This window comes from Podarcis bocagei, assembly GCF_964188305.1.
Source record: "Podarcis bocagei genome assembly, chromosome: 5".
NCBI classification, from domain to species: Eukaryota; Metazoa; Chordata; class Lepidosauria; order Squamata; family Lacertidae; genus Podarcis; species Podarcis bocagei.
In genome coordinates this window covers 20,573,797-20,592,717 of record NC_138129.1, presented here as the reverse complement: position 1 = coordinate 20,592,717, position 18,921 = coordinate 20,573,797, and the positions used below count along the sequence as shown (strand labels likewise).

The following is an 18,921-nucleotide window of genomic DNA, read 5'->3' as shown; positions in this document are numbered from 1 at the left end:
ACAGAAATTGTGCTCCGGCAGCGCAGCAGCAGGAGACCCCATTAGCTAAAGTGGTGCTTCAGGTTAAGAACAGTTTCAGGTTAAGTACGGACCTCCGGAATGAATTAAGTACTTAACCTGAGGTACCACTGTATGCCTTCAGGTTGTGCCTAAATAATGGATCTTCCTATTAAAAACATTTTCCGAAATCTAAGCAAGATTAAACAACACCAGACATGGATGAGATGGGAAATGCCTTGCTGCTAGCCCCAATGCAATCCACGGAAGCTGCTTAAGCAATTCCTCAGCTCTTATTACTTCGATGGGCCATGCATGGTGAGGGTCCCCTGCGCCAAACCCTCAGCAGGGATCTCCATTCTAAACATAAATACAATTACAGCACAGTAATATTAATGCACACTTTTTATTATATTAAAATCAGGCAATGGTCTGATACAATAAAAAGGCTGCTTATGGAATACTGTTATGTTAAATTTTTAATTACAGAGGATGTTAAATCCTTACAACTAATATTTTCCTCAAAAAGAGTTAATGGAAACATCAATTATTCGTTGACTTGATAAGCTTCTGCTTTTAAACGTGACTTTTTGTCATTTTCTTTCTTTTTTCTTTTTACACAAACACGGCATTTTTATTCTGTAAAACTCAAAAAGAGAGGACACACTAGATTGTTTGCATTTAAGCTTGCATCCATGTTTCAGCAGTCAGTGGTCCAAAACAAGAAGTCCGAAAAGGAAGTGATTTGCCAGGAAGCCTTGTCGATCACAGTCTCCCTAACCCACTCTGCATGGCATTGCCATCCCGTATTTTTTATTTAGGAAGGAGTCCTCCTCTCTGCAGTGTGCCAGGAGCAAATCTGCCCTGCACAGAGCAGACCTGTCCCTAAGATGTGTCACTCAACCGGAGGTAGTGACCTTCAGCTCAGGGAGCTGGAGTGTTTTGTTTCGAATTTCCTACATAAAAGATCATTCCACGATATCTGGCCATTCTTTCTGAACAGGCTTCAGCAATCCTGGTAAATTACTGCTCTTTTCACCATACCAAAAGCCTATCTAATAGCATCAGCCATAGCCAGCTTGGCGGTGTGGAAGCAGCGCCACAGGGCAGGAAGGGAAGGGGATACTTGCGGGCAAAAAACAAAACAAAACCAGACACTCTTGTTTTCCCAGCTGGCGAAGACTAAAACCGATAGCCCAGAAGAAGTCGAAAGCACGAGGCAAAAATAATAATAATTATAATAATAAAATCAGGCAGTTTGCCAGCCACTTACCTCTTTTTTTGGCCAGGTGTAAAAGACAGCGTCACAGAAGGGGCAAATAGAAAGCAGCACCCCAACTATGAAAAAAGGGGAAAAGACTGAAAGACACCCCTCCGCCCCGGATCTATTGCCCCAAGGCCCACATTATGGGGGAAGGTGATGGTGCAGAAATACAATCTATGCCTTAGCCAAAGGTTATGGGGAGGAAGAGCCTCCTCTCACAGCCCCTTGCAAAATTAAAAAAAAAATACTATAGTATTATTTAAAAAAAAAAAAAAAACAGAAAATAAAGAAGAACCCCGAGACACACTCAGCATTTTACTAGAGCCTGCACAAAGGGAGGGATGACTGAGGATACCAACACATCCCATTAGTAGTCCAGATAACCCCAGCCTAGGACTGGGGATTAAAACCTTTGGGCACAGTCCTTTTGAGACATGGTCCTCAGCAAGCCTTACTGGAATGAATGAGATCTGAGCAGCGGCCTGGGACGACACTCTTGCGCAGCCTCGTTTCTTCTCAAAGGTCAAGGAGAACTTCCCCGCGGATTGTGCCCTTCGTGTCTACCCTAATAAATAGCCCTGAGCGTCAACCCTATTGCGGACAGACAAGTCAGACAGAAAGGGAAAGAGAAAGGGGGTGGAGAGAGAGAAACCCAGGCCAAACACACAGCAATGTGATTGTGTGACGTTTGCTTTTTATGCTTTTTTCACAGTCGAGTTCAATGTGCCACACTGGTCTTGACAGTAATAAATTTAAATAGACTTTTTCTTGATACCAGAAGTTCAACTATGGACAGTGGTTACACATGACAGCATTATTTGTTATAGCACAACTTATTTTCAAATGGGGGGAAAAATTAGTATCATTTACAGTATCTCAAGATAGACTTTCCTTTGCAAGGGAACTTCCTTTCCAGTACTTTGGAGGTCTACAAGATGCATCTAGAAAATTTACTACTGTGGAAAATGGAGAGAGCTTAAATTGATGAAGGGGCATGATTTTTCTGTTGTTGTTGTTGTTTTTTCATTAATTACTGTAACATTGTCCTTCAGGTGGTTGAGGGAGTTTCATATTTTCTTTAGACATCATTAGACGCCGGAGCTCTTGCAGAACAACTTTGATACTATAAGAATTCTGCCATTTTGCTAGGACTGATATGGCTCTTGGATCCACCTAGAAACAAATAAAAGAACCACAGCCATGAGTTTTAAATTGCTTCACATTCCCACTGCACCTGTAACACTGAAAATGACCACTGCCGGGATCTAAAGACTCACACAGGTACTATCACATGCTCAAGGTGACTTTTGAGTTGTACTTCTTAAAAGAAGAATACCCCTAATGAACACAGTTCATCACTTTTACCAAACTGGATTTTCAAAACCCCCACTGGTGGTGGGGAGTTTGCAGAATAATTTTTTTAAAAAAATACAAAAAAAACATCACATTCACACAAAGTTAAACACATCTAAAGTACTTCGGATTCTGGCCTAAGGCTGTAAATTAATCAGTCAAAGATTTAGCAAATCAATCAGCAAAAGCAAATTTAAATTAGTAGGGCTGGAAGGTGAAAGGCTTATTTTTAGGCTATTTCGGTTCTGGTTACTGCCACAGGAAATTTACAGGGGAAAAAAACCTAAAGACCTCTTTTCGGTCACTCAGCAAGTTTTGTTTATTAACTGATAAGTTATCATACTCCCATCAGTATCTGGAAAAGTCATCTATCTATACTGCAGTTTTGGTTATTACGCAAACTTGTTTAAATTGAACCACTTAAAAGCTGGATGATGGAAGAACTGAAATTCTTCCAAACACATACAGCTGTAATGCAGACACTAACTTTGAAGGGAGATTTAACAAAGAAACAGCTATATGCTTAGATAGATGCATTAAACTGTTCCCATCTGAAAACTGGCAAACAAAACAGTACATGAACTACTGGGACACAAAGGATGTAACACTTACCACTCCGTTAGAACTATTTACTCCATTCATATTAATTTTTGTTACAAATCTTACAAATGGAGGTGCTTCTGGATATTTAGGCCCACATTCTATTTTAAGGCTGTATATTCTGTTTTCATAAATTGTCTGAGGGAGGGAAAAAATTGTGTCAGATGATCCATCAGCGAAGGAAGACCACATTCAGGTGATATACAGAGAGATAAGTTTCACATTAGCATAGATAACATTCCCACTCTGCTGTGCCCTCATTGTTTGCATGAACTCATTTCATGATACAATAGGAAACGACTTTTCAATATGGATGGACATTCATGTCTAATGGAAGCATCAAATGTGTCTTTGCATCTCCAAGATGTAACTGATCACTCTCTCTCTTCTTTTTGACAAATCAATGTATCTATCACTCAAAACGCCACCCTCTTCTGAACAAACTTTGCCCATTTTGTGATGACTGGTTGCCAGGGTCTGCAAATAGTGGCGGGGGAGGAAGGAGCTGTAAACCTGCCCTCCACTAAATTAGGATTTCCCAAACTTTGGTCTACAGCTGCTGTTGGATTACAACTCCCATCATCCTTAGCTAGCAGGACCTGTCGTCAGGGATGATGGGAACTGTAGTCCCAAACCAGCTGGAGACCCAACTTTGGGAAACCCTGCACTAAATCACGGCTTGCTTGCAAGGATCCTCCAGCATGAGAAGGACCTTTGCTTCCATATATGGATGCCTGAGAGGGGTCACCAGTCCCTTATCACCTCCCCAGCCTGCTATGGGCAGCCTTCCCATAATTCAGAACCAGTTATGGGATGGGGAATGAAAGTCTTTAGATAGGTGGCACAGCTTGCTCAGTGGAACCTTTGGATCCAGTAAAAGAATGGGCCTGGGGCCATATTCTGACTTAGCTTTCCCAGGAACCAAAAATTAAAAAAAAAAAAGATTGACAAGTAAAGAACAGCTGGCATTAGATGCACACTGTTCAATGTGACCCAGTGACTTGCAAATTCAGGATCCTATCCAATGCTTGCCCGTGTGCTAGAGCAGAAGACTTCTGCTTATGGAATAGAATTTTCTTTTCCTTTCGTCTGCAGCAGCAACCCCCTCCCCCAATCCACCATAGCTCCTCCAGAAGGTTGGAGCACCCTCTGAAACAGATTTGAGGGCATGCGGGGAAGGGAACCTGCATTGTGCTGAGTGGAACATCATGCACGCAGCATTGGATACGACCTAACTTTGTTAGCTTCATAACCTGACCTTCCTTCTAGGAGCTGAAAAGGATTTACACATGGATTCTGTAATAGCAATCTATAACTTACCAACTTAAGGCACAATATTTATTAGTTTGCAACTGCTTTGGTAAGAATAAATAAGGGGAGGAATTCAACACAGTGCTATGGACTGTATTTCAGCTTGCCATATGGAACAAACCCCCTTATCTTTTCTCCCGCTGTGTGTTCTGGGGACTCTCCCGACAACGCCCCCCCCCAACTGGGGACATGGGAGGCACATGAAGGAGGAGAGCGGAGAAAGCCTGCTAGCCGAAGTCCTCATGAGGGCATCTGCTAGTGGGACTTGTTAGCTGAATTTGGCCCAAGGTATTTTATCAGAACAATTCATACTATCCTCACACTTTCTCGTTCTCCTAGCTACACTGTCTGTAGCTAAAAGGAAAGCAGAGAATGTCAAAAAAGAAAAGAAATAATTAAGAGGGGGGAAAGACTTGCAACTATCCAACCAAAGTAAGGAAAAGAAGAAGAGAAGAAAGCAGGCAGAAGAGGAGACTGCATTATTTTACCTGCCTGAGAATGGAGGTGAAAAGAGCACGTGTCCAAGGCATGTCCCCATGAATGTACTGTATTTTAAAACTTGTGTCCTGTGGGTGGTTGTGTGTGCTTGTGTACATGGTATGATTAAGTACACCTAAGTACAGCTCAGAGATGCGTCTGTATGCATGCATCTACATGACAGCAAGTTAATGTTCCCATGAGTGAGAGTATGTCAGAATAATTTGCTTTTTTAAAGGAAAGAAAGAGAGGCATCATAGAACATGGTTAACACCACCTACACAGGAAACTTCCCATTGATGGCTGTTATTGAACATTGGGGGGGCACTGTGTGACATTACCCCTTTTAGATAAACATGCTATTTTCTAGAAATGGTGTAAGAAAAGTCTGATATTTTACTGGTCTGCAAACTGTCTTTCAAGGGGTATGCAGGACTCCAGGGAATGAATACAAATTGTCTACCAGGCACAGAAAATCACAGCAACATCCCATAATGTTTTTAAAAAGCCAAACTGTGTTTTGCTGCTGCTGCAATCTAAAAATGGTTCATATATTCTCACAACATTTAGCATGGATAAAGACAGAAATACTGAACCTAGGTTAATTTGGAAAAAAAATCTTACTCCAAGTATTTAGCATGACGTGGTCCATACTGTCTACTACCTATATGACAAAAGCCACAAGCTGAAAAACCAGTGAACCCTGTCACACACTGGCAGAAACAGACATAGAAAAAGCAGGGATTTATAGGATATTGTGTTTAAATTTATGCTTACTCTTGGAGGCCCAATAATCATGCCTGTCCATCTTGTAAGTGTCATATCTTCATCATCTTCAAGACCCCAGCTAACTGTCCCATCTCCAACTCCTTTCTGACCTTCTTCAAGTTCTTCCAACAGTCGAAAATTACGAGGAACTTTTACACCTAAAAACAAATCAGGATGCAGTTTTGAGATGAGAACTTACGGTAATAAAATAAGGTAGCTGATGCTTTTCACCAGTATGCTGAACACTGTATTAATTAACAATGCAATCCTATGAATGTTTACTCAGAAGTAAGTCCTGCTGAATTCAATGGGGCTTCTCCCAAGGATATGGGCATAGGACTGCAGCCCCAAAAGTGAGAAATGGTGCAGTTAGTAAAGTTACAAGTAAGATAATACTAATGTAAGCAACAATGCACACCAATTTCAACAATATACAACATTTTAAGAAAACAACAACATGCATCTAAGGTTAGTTTCTGCAGAAGGTATCCCGTTTGGGCTTTACGGAGAAATTACAAAATCTTAGAACAATACCGAAGAGGAGCCTGGAGGAAAGAGAATCCACAATGCAGTGGCAGAACCACCACATTATGCTACCAGACTTAAGAGGCTATTATGGCATGCCCAAGAGTTATATACTACTCTGGGCCGGCACAATGCAAGCAAATCTGCTAGCCAACTTCAGGTCCCCGAGAAAAATAATCACAGCTAACAACTATCTGTGGCCCTTTCTCATTTCTTTGGGAAGAGAGTAGAGCTGAAGGGGTGTGAGAGAGAGAATGCCCATCAGAATATCTGCTTTGATTTGCCTTTCCCTGAATGCAAATACGCACTGTGGAGTTGGCAAGTTTCTGCAGAAAGTGCCAGCCAGCCAGCCACACTGCATGGTTTACCTGCATCCTTACTGTGCCAATTATGATCAATGAAAGTCTTGTGTGCTGGTTTTTATGATTTCAACAACAGGTGGCAGAGACAATCAGAAGGAAGGCTGGGGGGGGGGTGACAGTGATGCGAGTAATGGGTTTAAAAACCCACCAAGTTAAAACTGCAACAAAAATTCTGTTCTACGGGTAATGTAGCGATGCAGCCCTCTCAACTTTATAGAAATGAAGAAGTAGTTCCTAGTGATCTAAGCTGTGCTGTAGCACCCCTGTGAAACAGGACCCAAGTTCAAAGAATTGTATCCATTGACTGACTAAAGGTGTGGGAAACTAAACATAAGAAGGAAAGAAAAGAACTATGCAGAAATCCCAGTTTTCACCCATCCTGCACACATGTCAAAGGAACAAGCAGCCTCTCTCCATCAGGCCAATTACCCATTTGGTTCACCGTCTTGCTTCACATAATCAACAGTACCAGCTGCTTTACTGTCTGCACCAGTGTCTTAGCTTGTGTCTAACAAACATTTATTTTTAATGCAAGGCTTGGGGGGATGCATGCTACTCCAGCAGATTACTACTAGTATTTTTCGCTCTATAAGACGCACTTTTCCCCTCCTAAAAAGTAAGGGGAAATGTGTATGCATCTTATCAAGTAAATGCAGGCGGGAGGCTCTGCTCAACGCTCCCTTTAAAGAGCCGTGTGGAGCGTGTGTGCGGCACTTGGGGGCTTTTCCCCGAGGAAGGAGAAGGAAAGCCCCCAAGAGCCGCACACACGCCCCGCGCGCTCTTTAAAGGGAGAGCGGCTCTTGGGGGAGCCTTCCTCCCGCTGCCTGGGAGAGGCTTAGCTGTGCGAAGCCTCTTGAGGGCAGGGGGGGCCTTCATCCTGCTGCCCTGAAGAGGCTTCACACGGCTATCCCAGAAGCCAGAACAGCAAGAGGCTATACCAGAAGCCAGATCCCTCTTGCTGTTTTGGCTTCTGGGATTCAGAATTTTTCTTCTTCTTGTTTTCCTCCTCCAAAAACTAGGCGCGTCTTATGAACGCGTCTAATAGAGCGAAAAATACGGTAATGCTAATACTACTACTACTAATAATTTATTTGTATCCCACCCATCTGGATGGGTTTCCCAGTTCAGTGCATGAGTTGCTTTTCCACTAAGGGTCTGATCCAAGTAAAAATATAATAGAAGTACAGCAGAACCTTACAGAGGCAAACCCCCTCGCCCAACAACTCAAAATACAATGAATTAAGTATACTAGTATATTCCAAATTAGCAGCCAAAAGGTTTTTCTCAAGAGAACAATAGCTATCCAACAGTGATGGAAAAACTCACTGGAACACATTTCAGTTACATTCCATGAAGGATGAGAAAGCTAAGAAACAAATATTTAGCTTATATTATTTAATAAGTCTGATGCAGGGGGGGGGGAATGCAATATAAACTGTTTATAAGCAACATGAACTAAGCAGAAAAAAATTCAGATCTGTTTAGCAGATACTATAAACCATCTAAGTGAACATACTACATTTTTTTCTTCAGTGAAACCATGACAAATATGAACTCTCCAGTTTCACAGTATCGGGCAAAGTCAAAGCGTTTGACTGAAACTGTTTCCTATACAGTGGTACCTTGGGTTAAGAACTTAATTCGTTCTGGAGGTCTGTTCTTAACCTGGAACTGTTCTTAACCTGAAGCACCACTTTAGCTAATGGGGCCTGCTGCTGCCGCTGCTGCACGATTTCTGTTCTCATCCTGAAGCAAAGTTCTTAACCCGAGGTAATATTTCTGGGTTAGCCGAGTCTGTAACCTGAAGCGTATGTAACCTGAAGCATATGTAACCCGAGGTACCACTGTACATGTTATTTTCCTTATACCTTTAATTACATCTGATATACCAACTGCTCTCTTTTCTGTAAGAGCAAGAAATATCTTCTCTACCTCTTGTAACTCTAGTGTCGATTACTGTGCAACATGCTTTATACAGAAGGACTTTTTGAATACTCTAGTTAGTAAAAAAAAAAAAAAAAGGTACTTCCTGAGAGCAAGTGCCCACTTATTCACTTCTAGGTACAATTTAAAATAGGTTCAATGACTAATAATGCTTGCATGAGAATATATCACAGTTGAGAAGACACCTTCTTCCAAGAAATGTGCTCCTCTTGCACACAGCTATCTGGATGCATACTTTGTCTGTACAGTGGTACCTCGGATTACATACGCTTCAGATTACAGACTCCACTAACCCAGAAACATGACTTCGGTTTAAGAACTTTGCTTCAGGATGAGAACAGAAATCGTGCAGCAGCAGCGCAGCAGCAGCAGGAGGCCCCATTAGCTAAAGTGGTGCTTCAGGTTAAGAACAGTTCCAGGTTAAGAACAGACCTCCAGAACAAATTAAGTTCTTAACCCAAGGTTACCACTGTATTTAATTGGCATAATATACCGGTAATCAACAAATTAGGAAACAAGGACAAACACAAAAGGGAATGCCTACTGATATGAACAGGAAAGACCCAAGTTGCTCCTCAAATAAAAATTCAAATTATCTGTAGAGGTGGACAACTTTGGTCTCATCTGAATTGGTGTGTGTGTGTGTGTGTGTGTGTGTGTGTGTGTGTGTGTGTGTGTGTGTATTAACTGCTAAATAATGATCAAATGTGGATAAGTGCTTAGTCTATAGGGAAGACCTGCCAGAGTTGACCTTTTAGGTAGTAGAAGAAAACACTAGAAAAATTATTCATTTATTTAAGTATTTGTATACCATTTGTTGTAGAGTATCAGGACAGTGTACAACATAAAAACATTTAAAACCAGTATTAACCAATCATTAATATGAGTGGCTACTCAAGGGACATTTTAGACAACAGCACAGACCTGTCACTATTATGGGTGTTCATCACTTATTATTAAGCACATATTATGTTACCCCTTCATATGCTTATGATGATATGACACAGTAGTATGTTATGATTGTTTTAATCTTGCATTTGTATTATTTTATGGATTTAGTTAGCTGCACAGACTTCTACCTTTGGAAAGAAGATAAAGTGCACTGTTTAGGAATAACTATCACCCGCAATAGATTTTACTTTGGCAAAGCTTTTCTGCTACAGCCATCCTAGAACCTTCGAAAGTCAAGGAATAAAATGAATGCTTGATAAGATAATTGACACAGTGACAGGTTTCCTGAACATCCTGCTCTCTCCTATTATCACTTTTGTGCCAAGCAGCAGAACTGATCATTTACTCAGTTGTTACTTTGCATCCTAAGGGGAACAATGACACCTACAGTAGTAAAAAAACAAAAAAAAACCAGAGAGGTTGATAGCAGCTTCAAGATATACATTAACTCAAATCAGGCAACAATAATTTCACTGTTTAAAAAGCCACCCTTAGTAAAAATTCTGATTTCTATGATTTAAATTCTATAATATTAGCATATGATCTGTCTGCCAAATCTGAATTGATGATCTAGAGGGAGCATTCCAGATCACTGCTGTACAATAATAACAATATTTAATAATAATTTATTATTTTTATCTCGCCCATCTGGCTGGGTTTCCCCAGCCACTCTGGACAGCTTCCAACTGAATATTAAAAACAATTGTCAAATGAACACATTTCTATGGAAACATCACTAAAAACCTCAAAATTTTAAGATGTCCTCTCTCTCCCCTGCAGCTCGGCACTGCAACTAGTTTATTTGAGGAGGCACCTGGCAAGGTAACCAGCAAATATTTGTTCGTGACATCAGCCATGCCTGCCTCCCAAGATGTCATGCTATGTTTTGGAGGCATTCCAAATTTCTTCAAGCCCCTGCAGTCTGGCTGGGCCGGGTTCCCGTTTCTTTCCCCACCTTCAAGATGGGGCGGAGGTCAGCATTCTTCCCTGTTGTGCTGAGTCTCAGAAAGCAGCTCTGGGGCTCTGTGGGAGATTCTGGGAGATTCCTCCCAACTATATTTTGGAGATCGCAAGCACAAGAAAGTTGCCACTTCACCTAAAGCATGGCAACAAGAAACACACAACTATTTTTGCCATGAACATGACCAAACATGTAATGGGAAGGGCACAGACATGAACAGAGCAAATGTCTGCCTCTGCACCAGAAGGTAGCCACCTAAATGGCCTAAGGACTGAGCTAGTTTACCCATCCTATTTTGACTGATGGCAGATTTATCAGGTTTACACAATTGTTTTACTGGAATAGTTCAGCAGGAAGAGAAAACAAGTTCTCAAGCTTGCACCTTGCATCTCTGTGGCATCATGCCAGTCTGAGATACAGGATTAGATTCAATATTAACCCAGAAAAGCACTTAGGTGTTTCACATTCTATTGCTTCCTGTCCAAAGCTTAATTAAAATATTAATCTGTCATATTAACCAGGCAGAATTTAATGTGGCAATGAAATGTAAACTGCTCCATCCTATTGGGATCTCATTATGCTTTAAACTGGGGTTTAAAACTCAAATGATTTCCCACCCCTTTGTCGAAATTAACATTTATCAGATCCTTTGATTCACAGCATCTTCTACCGTTCATTGTTACAATATTTTCCAAGAATTATCACCTGCTTTTGCTACCAATCTCTCCTTGTCACTTAAAACATCTATACTCTTTTATGCACCTAAGGAAACACCTAGGCATTGTAAGAGACACAGAGATTCTGCAATCCATGTCTCATTCTCCTGTTCTTAGAACATAATGCAACTGTCACTGAGCTGCAACTTTCCTTCCCCACTGGGGGAATAACAGCACATGCAACAACAAAAAATATTTAAGAGGATATTTTGTCTTAACAGAAGCCATAAAACGGATCAGACAAATTCATGTAAGGTACACTTATCAGAAGACATTTGCCATAATAGCTTTATAGTCAAAGGCCTTGCACTTCTGCTAGGGCTCAATAAGGGGCAGCTATTTCCACCCTGCACTGCTCAAAAACTTCCCAGGGCAGCTCACTGGCCACAATTCGTTACCCAGCTGGGCCTTTGGTCTAAACTAGAAAGTCAGTTCTTACAATCTTATGTCAGAGGTTATTCAGAGTTCATGGGTAGATATTACTCACTGTAATCTATGAATACCATTCCATGCCGTTAATAGAAACGGCCAGGCAGCATTACCACAAACAAAATAACATCCACGAGATCACAGTGCTGATTCTTGTGATTTCGTAATAAAATTCATTATTTCTAAAGAGATCAGAACTCTTTTTTAAAAAAAAACACCAACAGGTTTCTATGGATATTACACAGCTTTGTAAAAATAACATTTTGGAACATATGTTACAGCTAATCTATTTTAAATTAACCTACTTTTATCTATAATTCCATATAGTCACAAATCTTAAGTTTTCATAATTTTGATAGTTGATAGATCCTGGGGTGCACCCAATGCTACCCCTTGCTACTGATCAAGAGCCAACTCCATCTGAATCGGAAGCAGGGAGAGAAGGGAATGTTAAACATTTGGCAGAATGGTGACCCACAGACATTTTGCCCTTATTATGGTTTCATCCTACTCACAAAGAAGAGAATTGGTTTGGAACTGTCCTAAGTTTAAAACAACCCTTTCAAGATTTTTCGTATGCTGAATTCTCAATGAATCCTGTTGTTTATACTTTTCACAGCCTATTCTGAATGAACCTAAAACATAAATCTATTTGACATTTTGGACAATGCATTTTGATTTTCTTTGAACACAAAATGCTAACTTCTAATTTACCTGCTAGAAAAGATGCTCCCTGTCAGTTTGAAAACAAAAAGAAATCCCTGATGTATGCATTTGAAATGGGACTTATTTTTCACCCAAAGAAACATCGCCTCTAGAGCCTTTGCTCAAACTCACATAAACATAGAATACAGCATCGACTTTCCTTTCACCCACTGTTCAGATAGGCTATAAATTACTAACCTTTCTATTAAACTGTAAGAAATATCTCCCTTTCTGGGCCACAGCATGGGTTTCTGGATATTACGTGTTCATTTTTTTCCAAACAAGTAGACCAAGATTTTCCACACAATTCTCTAGAGCTTTTAGGCATTTAGCCTTTCCAAGCTTAGGAACCCACCTTTAACCAGGGATCTATCTTTTTTTGCTCACCTTCTTAGGAAAGCCAAATAATGTACTCAGCAGCTACAGGACCCTCTGCTCCCATCAAGCCCTCCTGGTATCTCTAGGTGGAAAGAGCAGACTGTTGGCTACCAGAGCCTGAATACACCACTGGACAATGCTCTCCCTGCCCACCCTTCCTGCTCTGGAGTGTGAAAAGCCTACAGGTGGGGCGTATTGTTATTTTGGCCCTGCACAGCCAAGGTTCTTTGAGCGCCCTGGCTACACAGCCGTCAAACAATCCCTAGCCTTCCTCCAAACTTTGGCACTGGGCAGCTGGCAAGGATTATTGGTAGACAATCGGTAGACACCACTACAGCTTCATAGATAGAAAGGAAGGCTGCCAACTCATCATCACAGGTGCCCAAGATACAGGCATTTCCGGTTGATTTCAAGTAGTAAGACTAGAAAAGCCCCCCTTCCCACTCTGTTTGGAACCCTGGAGAGTTTCTGCCAGTCAGAACAGCCAATGGTGTGGTGGGCCATTTGCCTAACAGCCTCATTTGTCCATATACCATATATTGCTCACTGCTACTAGAGGAGCACATGTTTGCCAGCCGCAAAAACAGTCACAAGGCGGTTGCATTTCTTTACACGTTGTTACACCTGTGCTGAATCTTCATGCAATACAAAAGTAATGAGAGGAAAGCACAAGGAGAAATTAAGCATGACAAAGGACAAAAGCACAGTCCCACCCTAACCTGAATCACTGTCAGAAGTTTTGTAGAGTGACACTCTGCCCCAAAATGTATTAAGAACTGCCCAAACCCACGCTGCAGGCCAGGGGTAGCCAAGATGGTACCCTCAACATGTTGCTGCTGCTGCTGCTGCTGCTGTTGTTGTTGTTGTTGTTGTTGTTGTTGTTGTTGTTGTTGTTGTTGTTGTTGTTGTTGTTGTTATTATTTATTAGTTGCTTACTTCAAAAAAGATTGTCTCAAAATATCTCTCTCTCTCTCTCTCTCTCTCTCTCACACACACACACACACACACACACACACACACAAATCTATCTATCTATCATCTATCTATCTATCTGTCTGTCTGTCTGTCTGTCTCTCACACACAATGCTAAATTCAACATACATCAGAAGAATTTTTTCAAACATACTGGCAAGGGCTGGTGGGAGTTGGAGTTCAACATCTGTAGGCCACACCTTCTACCTTCAAGATATGACCAAACCCCATTATTTATTTTTCAAATTTAAGCAATAACTGCCAATACACATGTGTGTCCTTCCATGATCAAAATTGGAAGATACATCTCATTACTTTTAACTGTACAAGGTCAGTCTTGGGGTAGAGACTGACAGGCAGGCACAAGAGCCCAGCCATCAGCTGTCTAGCAATATTATCTGAATGTGCATGGGCCCGGTACATTCTAAATTATTACCCAGCTATCCTGCTATTTAAGGCATTTTATAAACCACTTACTCAATGAACCTCGCAGTGTACATAACACAGTTAAATTAATTCTCAGTAAAACACAGACAGTATTGACAGAATTTAAAAACAAATACACATGACTGAATTATGTGGCCAGAAAGGCTTGCTGAAATAAATAAATAAAAGCTTTTGGCAGTTGCCTAAAACTGTACAATGAAGTTGCCTGCCTAATGTTATGTGGAAGCCACTCACCCAAACTGTAAGTCTGTTTCTTTGAGAAATAGGAGAGTGGCATCTCTCAGTGAATGCTCTCAAAGCCATCCAGGAAAATAAAAGTCATTTGCCTTGTTCTTCTTCCAACCAAGTCTAAACTGCAAAGTCAGCAGCTGCAAAGGATTAAGAGACTGCAGGCTTGACAGGATGAAAGGACATGAGGTCCCCATGTCAGCATCACATTTTATACAAACAGCCCAGTGCTAGAACTTCCTGCAAGAGCAAACAGAGAATGTACCACCCACTGTTGTAGTGCAATGGCACAAAACATGGCATTAGGCTGGCACTGCAGTGATAGTACACCAAGCTAGTGCAAGTGCTGAGAACTGGGGTGCCAGCACTTCAAATCTGGTAGCTGAAACAGAACTCATTTATAGGAGGAATGAAAAACATCTCTGTAAAAATGTGAGCCTCAAGCAAGTTTAAGTAATTAACTGACATTTTGCTAAATACTGTTAACCATACTTCCGCCTCAAACTTCTAAAATGAAAACTGGTTCTAAAAGCAGCAGAGGTAGCTTTTCAATTCCTCATTCAAGAATTATTTCCTGTGTGGTAATGTATTTAAATAGGTCTCTATGCTAAAGTTTCAAGGCAGAACATGAAAACAAAACCAATGTTATAGCTCTATTCTGCACAGGCAAGGCAGAAAGTATCAGTTATGAGGAGTGAAGCAACCTTTAATCATTTCTCTGGTCCACAATTTTTGTGTTTTTACGATTTTGTATTTTTACTTTTTCCAACATCGTTGTTGTTGTTATTGTAAAAAAACAACAACAACACTTTAAAACTGAGAGTAGGCGTTTTTGTCCAACAAGTTCAGGAAACATATTTTTGCTCAACAGAACTTTGCCCGGAAGTAGGAGTGATAACAGAGTGGTATATTGCTTACAGCATCAGACTAGGGAGATGTGAAGCCTACTAGGCCATTTTTGGCCAGTCACACTGACTCAGGCTCACCCACCTCACAAAGCTGCTGTAAGGATAGAGTAACAAAGCCCCTATATAGAGTTATAGCCCCTAGATATATATTCTATCCTAAGCTCTGGAAAGAAGGATTTTGAGTATTAAATAATCACCTGACCATAGAAGCCTAGTATGCTATTTCTTTTGCCAATTTTTGCCTTAAAACATCTTGATCAGAGCCAAATTTGAAGCAACAGCCAGAAAAGAATTTGAGAAGATCAATGGTAAACCCTGAGAATAAAATTTCTTCATCAGTAAAATTAATAATAATAATAATAGTTCATACTCCACCCATCTGACTGGGTTACCCAAGGCACTCTGGGCTGCTTCCAACAAAATATAAAGCGACAAAACAAAACACCAAACATTAAAAGCTTCCTGAAACAGGACTGCCTTCAGGTGTCTGAAATGTCACATAATTGTTTAACTCTTTGACATCTGATGGGAGGGTGTTCCATAGACTGGGCAGGACTACCAAGAAGGTCCTCTGCCTGGTCTTGCATTGCGGGAACTGCCAGAAGACCCTTGGAGCTAATCCTCAGTATCTGGGCTGAACGTTGGGGGTGGAGAGACTCCTTCGTGTACACAGGGCCAAATCCACTTGGGGCTTTAAAGGTGAGCACCCAATTGTCATTTTATTAGCTACCAAGCCAAGTTGCTTTTAAATAGAGGTTAAAATACAAGATCACCAACATGAGTTTGACCAAACTGCGGGAGGCAGTGGAAGACAGGAGTGCCTGGCGTGCTCTGGTCCATGGGGTCACTAAGAGTTGGACACGACTAAACGACTAAACGACAGAAATAAAAGATCACTCTCACTCAAGAGATGGATACAATTCACACGTGAAAGAGCATTCCTGTAATTCTGCCCTGACTTTGTCTATCCTGAATCTCTTACCAATCAGTTTCATTGAACTACTTCCGAGTGTGCCTCTGAATGCCAGCTGCTGAGAATCACAATTGGGAGAATACAGTTGCACTCAGATCCCTCTTTTAGTCTTTCCACAGACATCTCGTTGGCCACTGTGAGAACAGTGGTGCTGGACGCTGGCCTGATCCAGAAGGCTCTTCTTATGAATTCTGGTATTAAGAGAGTAACTCCCCTCTAATTACTTTGTCCACACTGCAGCAATCATGGCAGGTGCATCACAATTGCTCCCATTTTACAGGACAAGGATGTGACCACGGAACTTCATGGTTTGCTAAAAGCCATGCAGTTTGTCCACAGCAAAGGTGGAGCTTGAACTACGGTAGCTTTCTCACTATATACTGCACTGATTTTCCTAGAAGCCCATCCATTTCTTTACAGGTAAGAAATCTAGAAAAACTGTATACTACAATAAGTAGTATACAACCATTCTGACTTATGCCTCATCCTCTTGTTACCAACACCAAAGGTTACTATCATTGACTTTACTACCTCCTGAAAACTGATCTCAGTTTTATGGACAGTAGCAGTTACAATGCTGAGCTTGAACATGGAGAGTGAGGTTCAAAACCCTGTTCAGCTATGATGCTTTCTGATCATCATTTGTAGACTAACCTGGTAAATACTTATTATGCATATAATGTTTTAGTATCCAAAACGCTTCACTTTACACTGGCAGCAGTCCTTAGAGTGGCCTGGTTAGGTGGTCCAGTATTGCCATGATAGGTGTGGGGACTGGGCTCAGGGATGGAAAAACCTCCAGCTTACCTAACAATTCCTTACTAGTGAGCTTATAGCAGAGGCATGATTTGAATCAGAGACTTCCTGGTTCATGGTTTCCTGAACTATGCTGCCCTCCAGATATTTTGAAGTACAACTCCCATAAGTCTCAACCATTTGTCATGCTAACTGGGGCTACTAGCTGTTACTATGCTACACTAGTCAACCTCTTGGGGCTATTGTGTAGCAAGAGAAGCATTCTGGAGGATGAATGAGACAGTAATAATTAGACAGCAGCTTCCTTGCAAGACATCTCTCTGTCTTCCTGTCTAGCCTGCCTCTTCTCTAAGTAGTGTCCTAGAAGTCACACCCCATCCTGTACTAAACAAATAGATTAACATATTTATATCCATTTTTTCTTCCTAGAAGGACTTCCATGCATTTTACAATAAATGAAGATCAATGTACAGCAGGGGTGGCCTACGTGGTGCACTCCAGGACTACAAGTTCCATCACCTGTGAACACTGGCAATTTTAGCTGGGACTGATGGGAGTCATTGTCCAAAATACCTGGAGGCCTCCATGCTGGCAAACCAACATACGTAATTCTTTTTTTAAGGCAGCAGTAGTGACTGAAAAATACACTGTGCTCCAAAAAACCCCAACAACCTTGAACACAGGGCACAGTCTGATGGCACAGGATGCAGCCACCTTGCTGAACCTAATCAGTGCTGGGGCTGATCAGCATCTGGAATGGAGCCCACCGGGGAGTCCCATGCATGTTGCCTTAAGTTCCAACGTAGAAGGCAGGCAGGATATAATCCAGCAAGAAAATAAAACCGCTGCTTATCATTCCAGGTCCGGATTCCTCAGTGACCACCCCAAATAAAACCGCAAGAGCCAGTGTGGCATGATGCTTTTAAGAGTGCTTGACCCTGGGAGACCAGGGTTCCAAACCTGACTCTGCCACGAAGCTCACTGGGTGACCTTGGGCCAGTCACCGTCTTTTCCAGTGTTTCTCAAACTTGTAGCCCAACAACAGCTGGGGACCCAACTCCCATCATCCCTGAGCAATGGTTCTGCTAGCTAGGAGTGATGGGAGTTGCGGTCTGACAGCATCCAGGGCGGGGGATGCTACCTCGCAGGGTTGTTGAGAGGATGGAAGAGGAGGAGGAGAACCACGCGGGCCACCTTGAGCTCCTTGGAAAACAAAGGCGGCATATAATTGTAATAAATAAGAGCAAAAAGAGCAACCCGTCAGGTCCTGCTTTCTTAGTCGCAGCCTGCCAGGGAATCGGACAAGGGTAGTTAGAAATTAGGAGGGAGGGCGCGAGGGCCGCCGCAGTCTTCGGAGGTGCAGTGCTTCTGAACATGGAGGCTCTACTTGGCTGCCCGCATGCGGTCCCATCAGCCTCCCTGACACGTTTCCTGCAGAGCCCACCGGCCCCCTCCCGCCCCCGCCAGCCTTCCAGCGCCACCCCGGCCCAGGCCCCTGGCCTCCCCGTGCCTCAGCCCCGCTCCGGCCCCACAGCACACCGGCCTCCCCGGCCACCGCCCCTCGGGCCCCAGACACACCCAGCCGCCGAGCCCCGGGTGGCTCCCGCCTGGTTGAGGGGGGAGGATGAAGCGGGTCCCTCCCTCCTCCCGCCCCCGAGGACTCCCCGACCCCTCGCTGTCGGGGGAGGAGGCCCCGTGCCCTCCTCCCGCAGGCCAGGCCGGCCTCGGCTGCCGGGTCCCCCGCTCACCCGAGCCCGTGGTGGCCGCCATCTTGCGCCGCTTGTCGCTGCGAGCCCGGCCTCCCTGCCGCCCACGTCACCTCAACGCGGGAAGTGAGCTGCGGCGGCGGTAAGTGGCTCCGGGGGCGGGAGGGCGCGGGGCCCGGCGAACCAAAAG

The 18,921-nt window shown here is 42.6% G+C and overlaps 1 protein-coding gene across 3 annotated transcripts; it reads right to left on the bottom strand.

Annotated features, from left to right (window-relative positions):
- Positions 1–1,530: 1,530 nt before the first annotated feature.
- LOC308588315 (ubiquitin-conjugating enzyme E2 variant 1) lies at positions 1,531–18,921 on the bottom strand. Of its 3 annotated transcripts, XM_081196791.1 has the most exons (5): positions 18,774–18,845; positions 14,395–14,659; positions 5,780–5,928; positions 3,227–3,352; positions 1,531–2,434 (listed from the first exon to the last, which is right to left on the bottom strand). In XM_081196791.1, the coding sequence occupies exons 2-5, from the start codon at positions 14,435–14,437 to the stop codon at positions 2,288–2,290; spliced, it is 465 nt and encodes a 154-aa protein (XP_081052917.1). In that variant the 5' UTR covers positions 14,438–14,659; positions 18,774–18,845; the 3' UTR covers positions 1,531–2,287. The 3 variants fall into 3 exon arrangements, with proteins under 3 accessions (XP_081052917.1, XP_081052918.1, XP_081052919.1); XM_081196792.1 differs by lacking the exon at positions 14,395–14,659 and having other exon boundaries at positions 18,774–18,921; XM_081196793.1 differs by lacking the exons at positions 14,395–14,659; positions 18,774–18,845 and adding an exon at positions 11,964–12,078.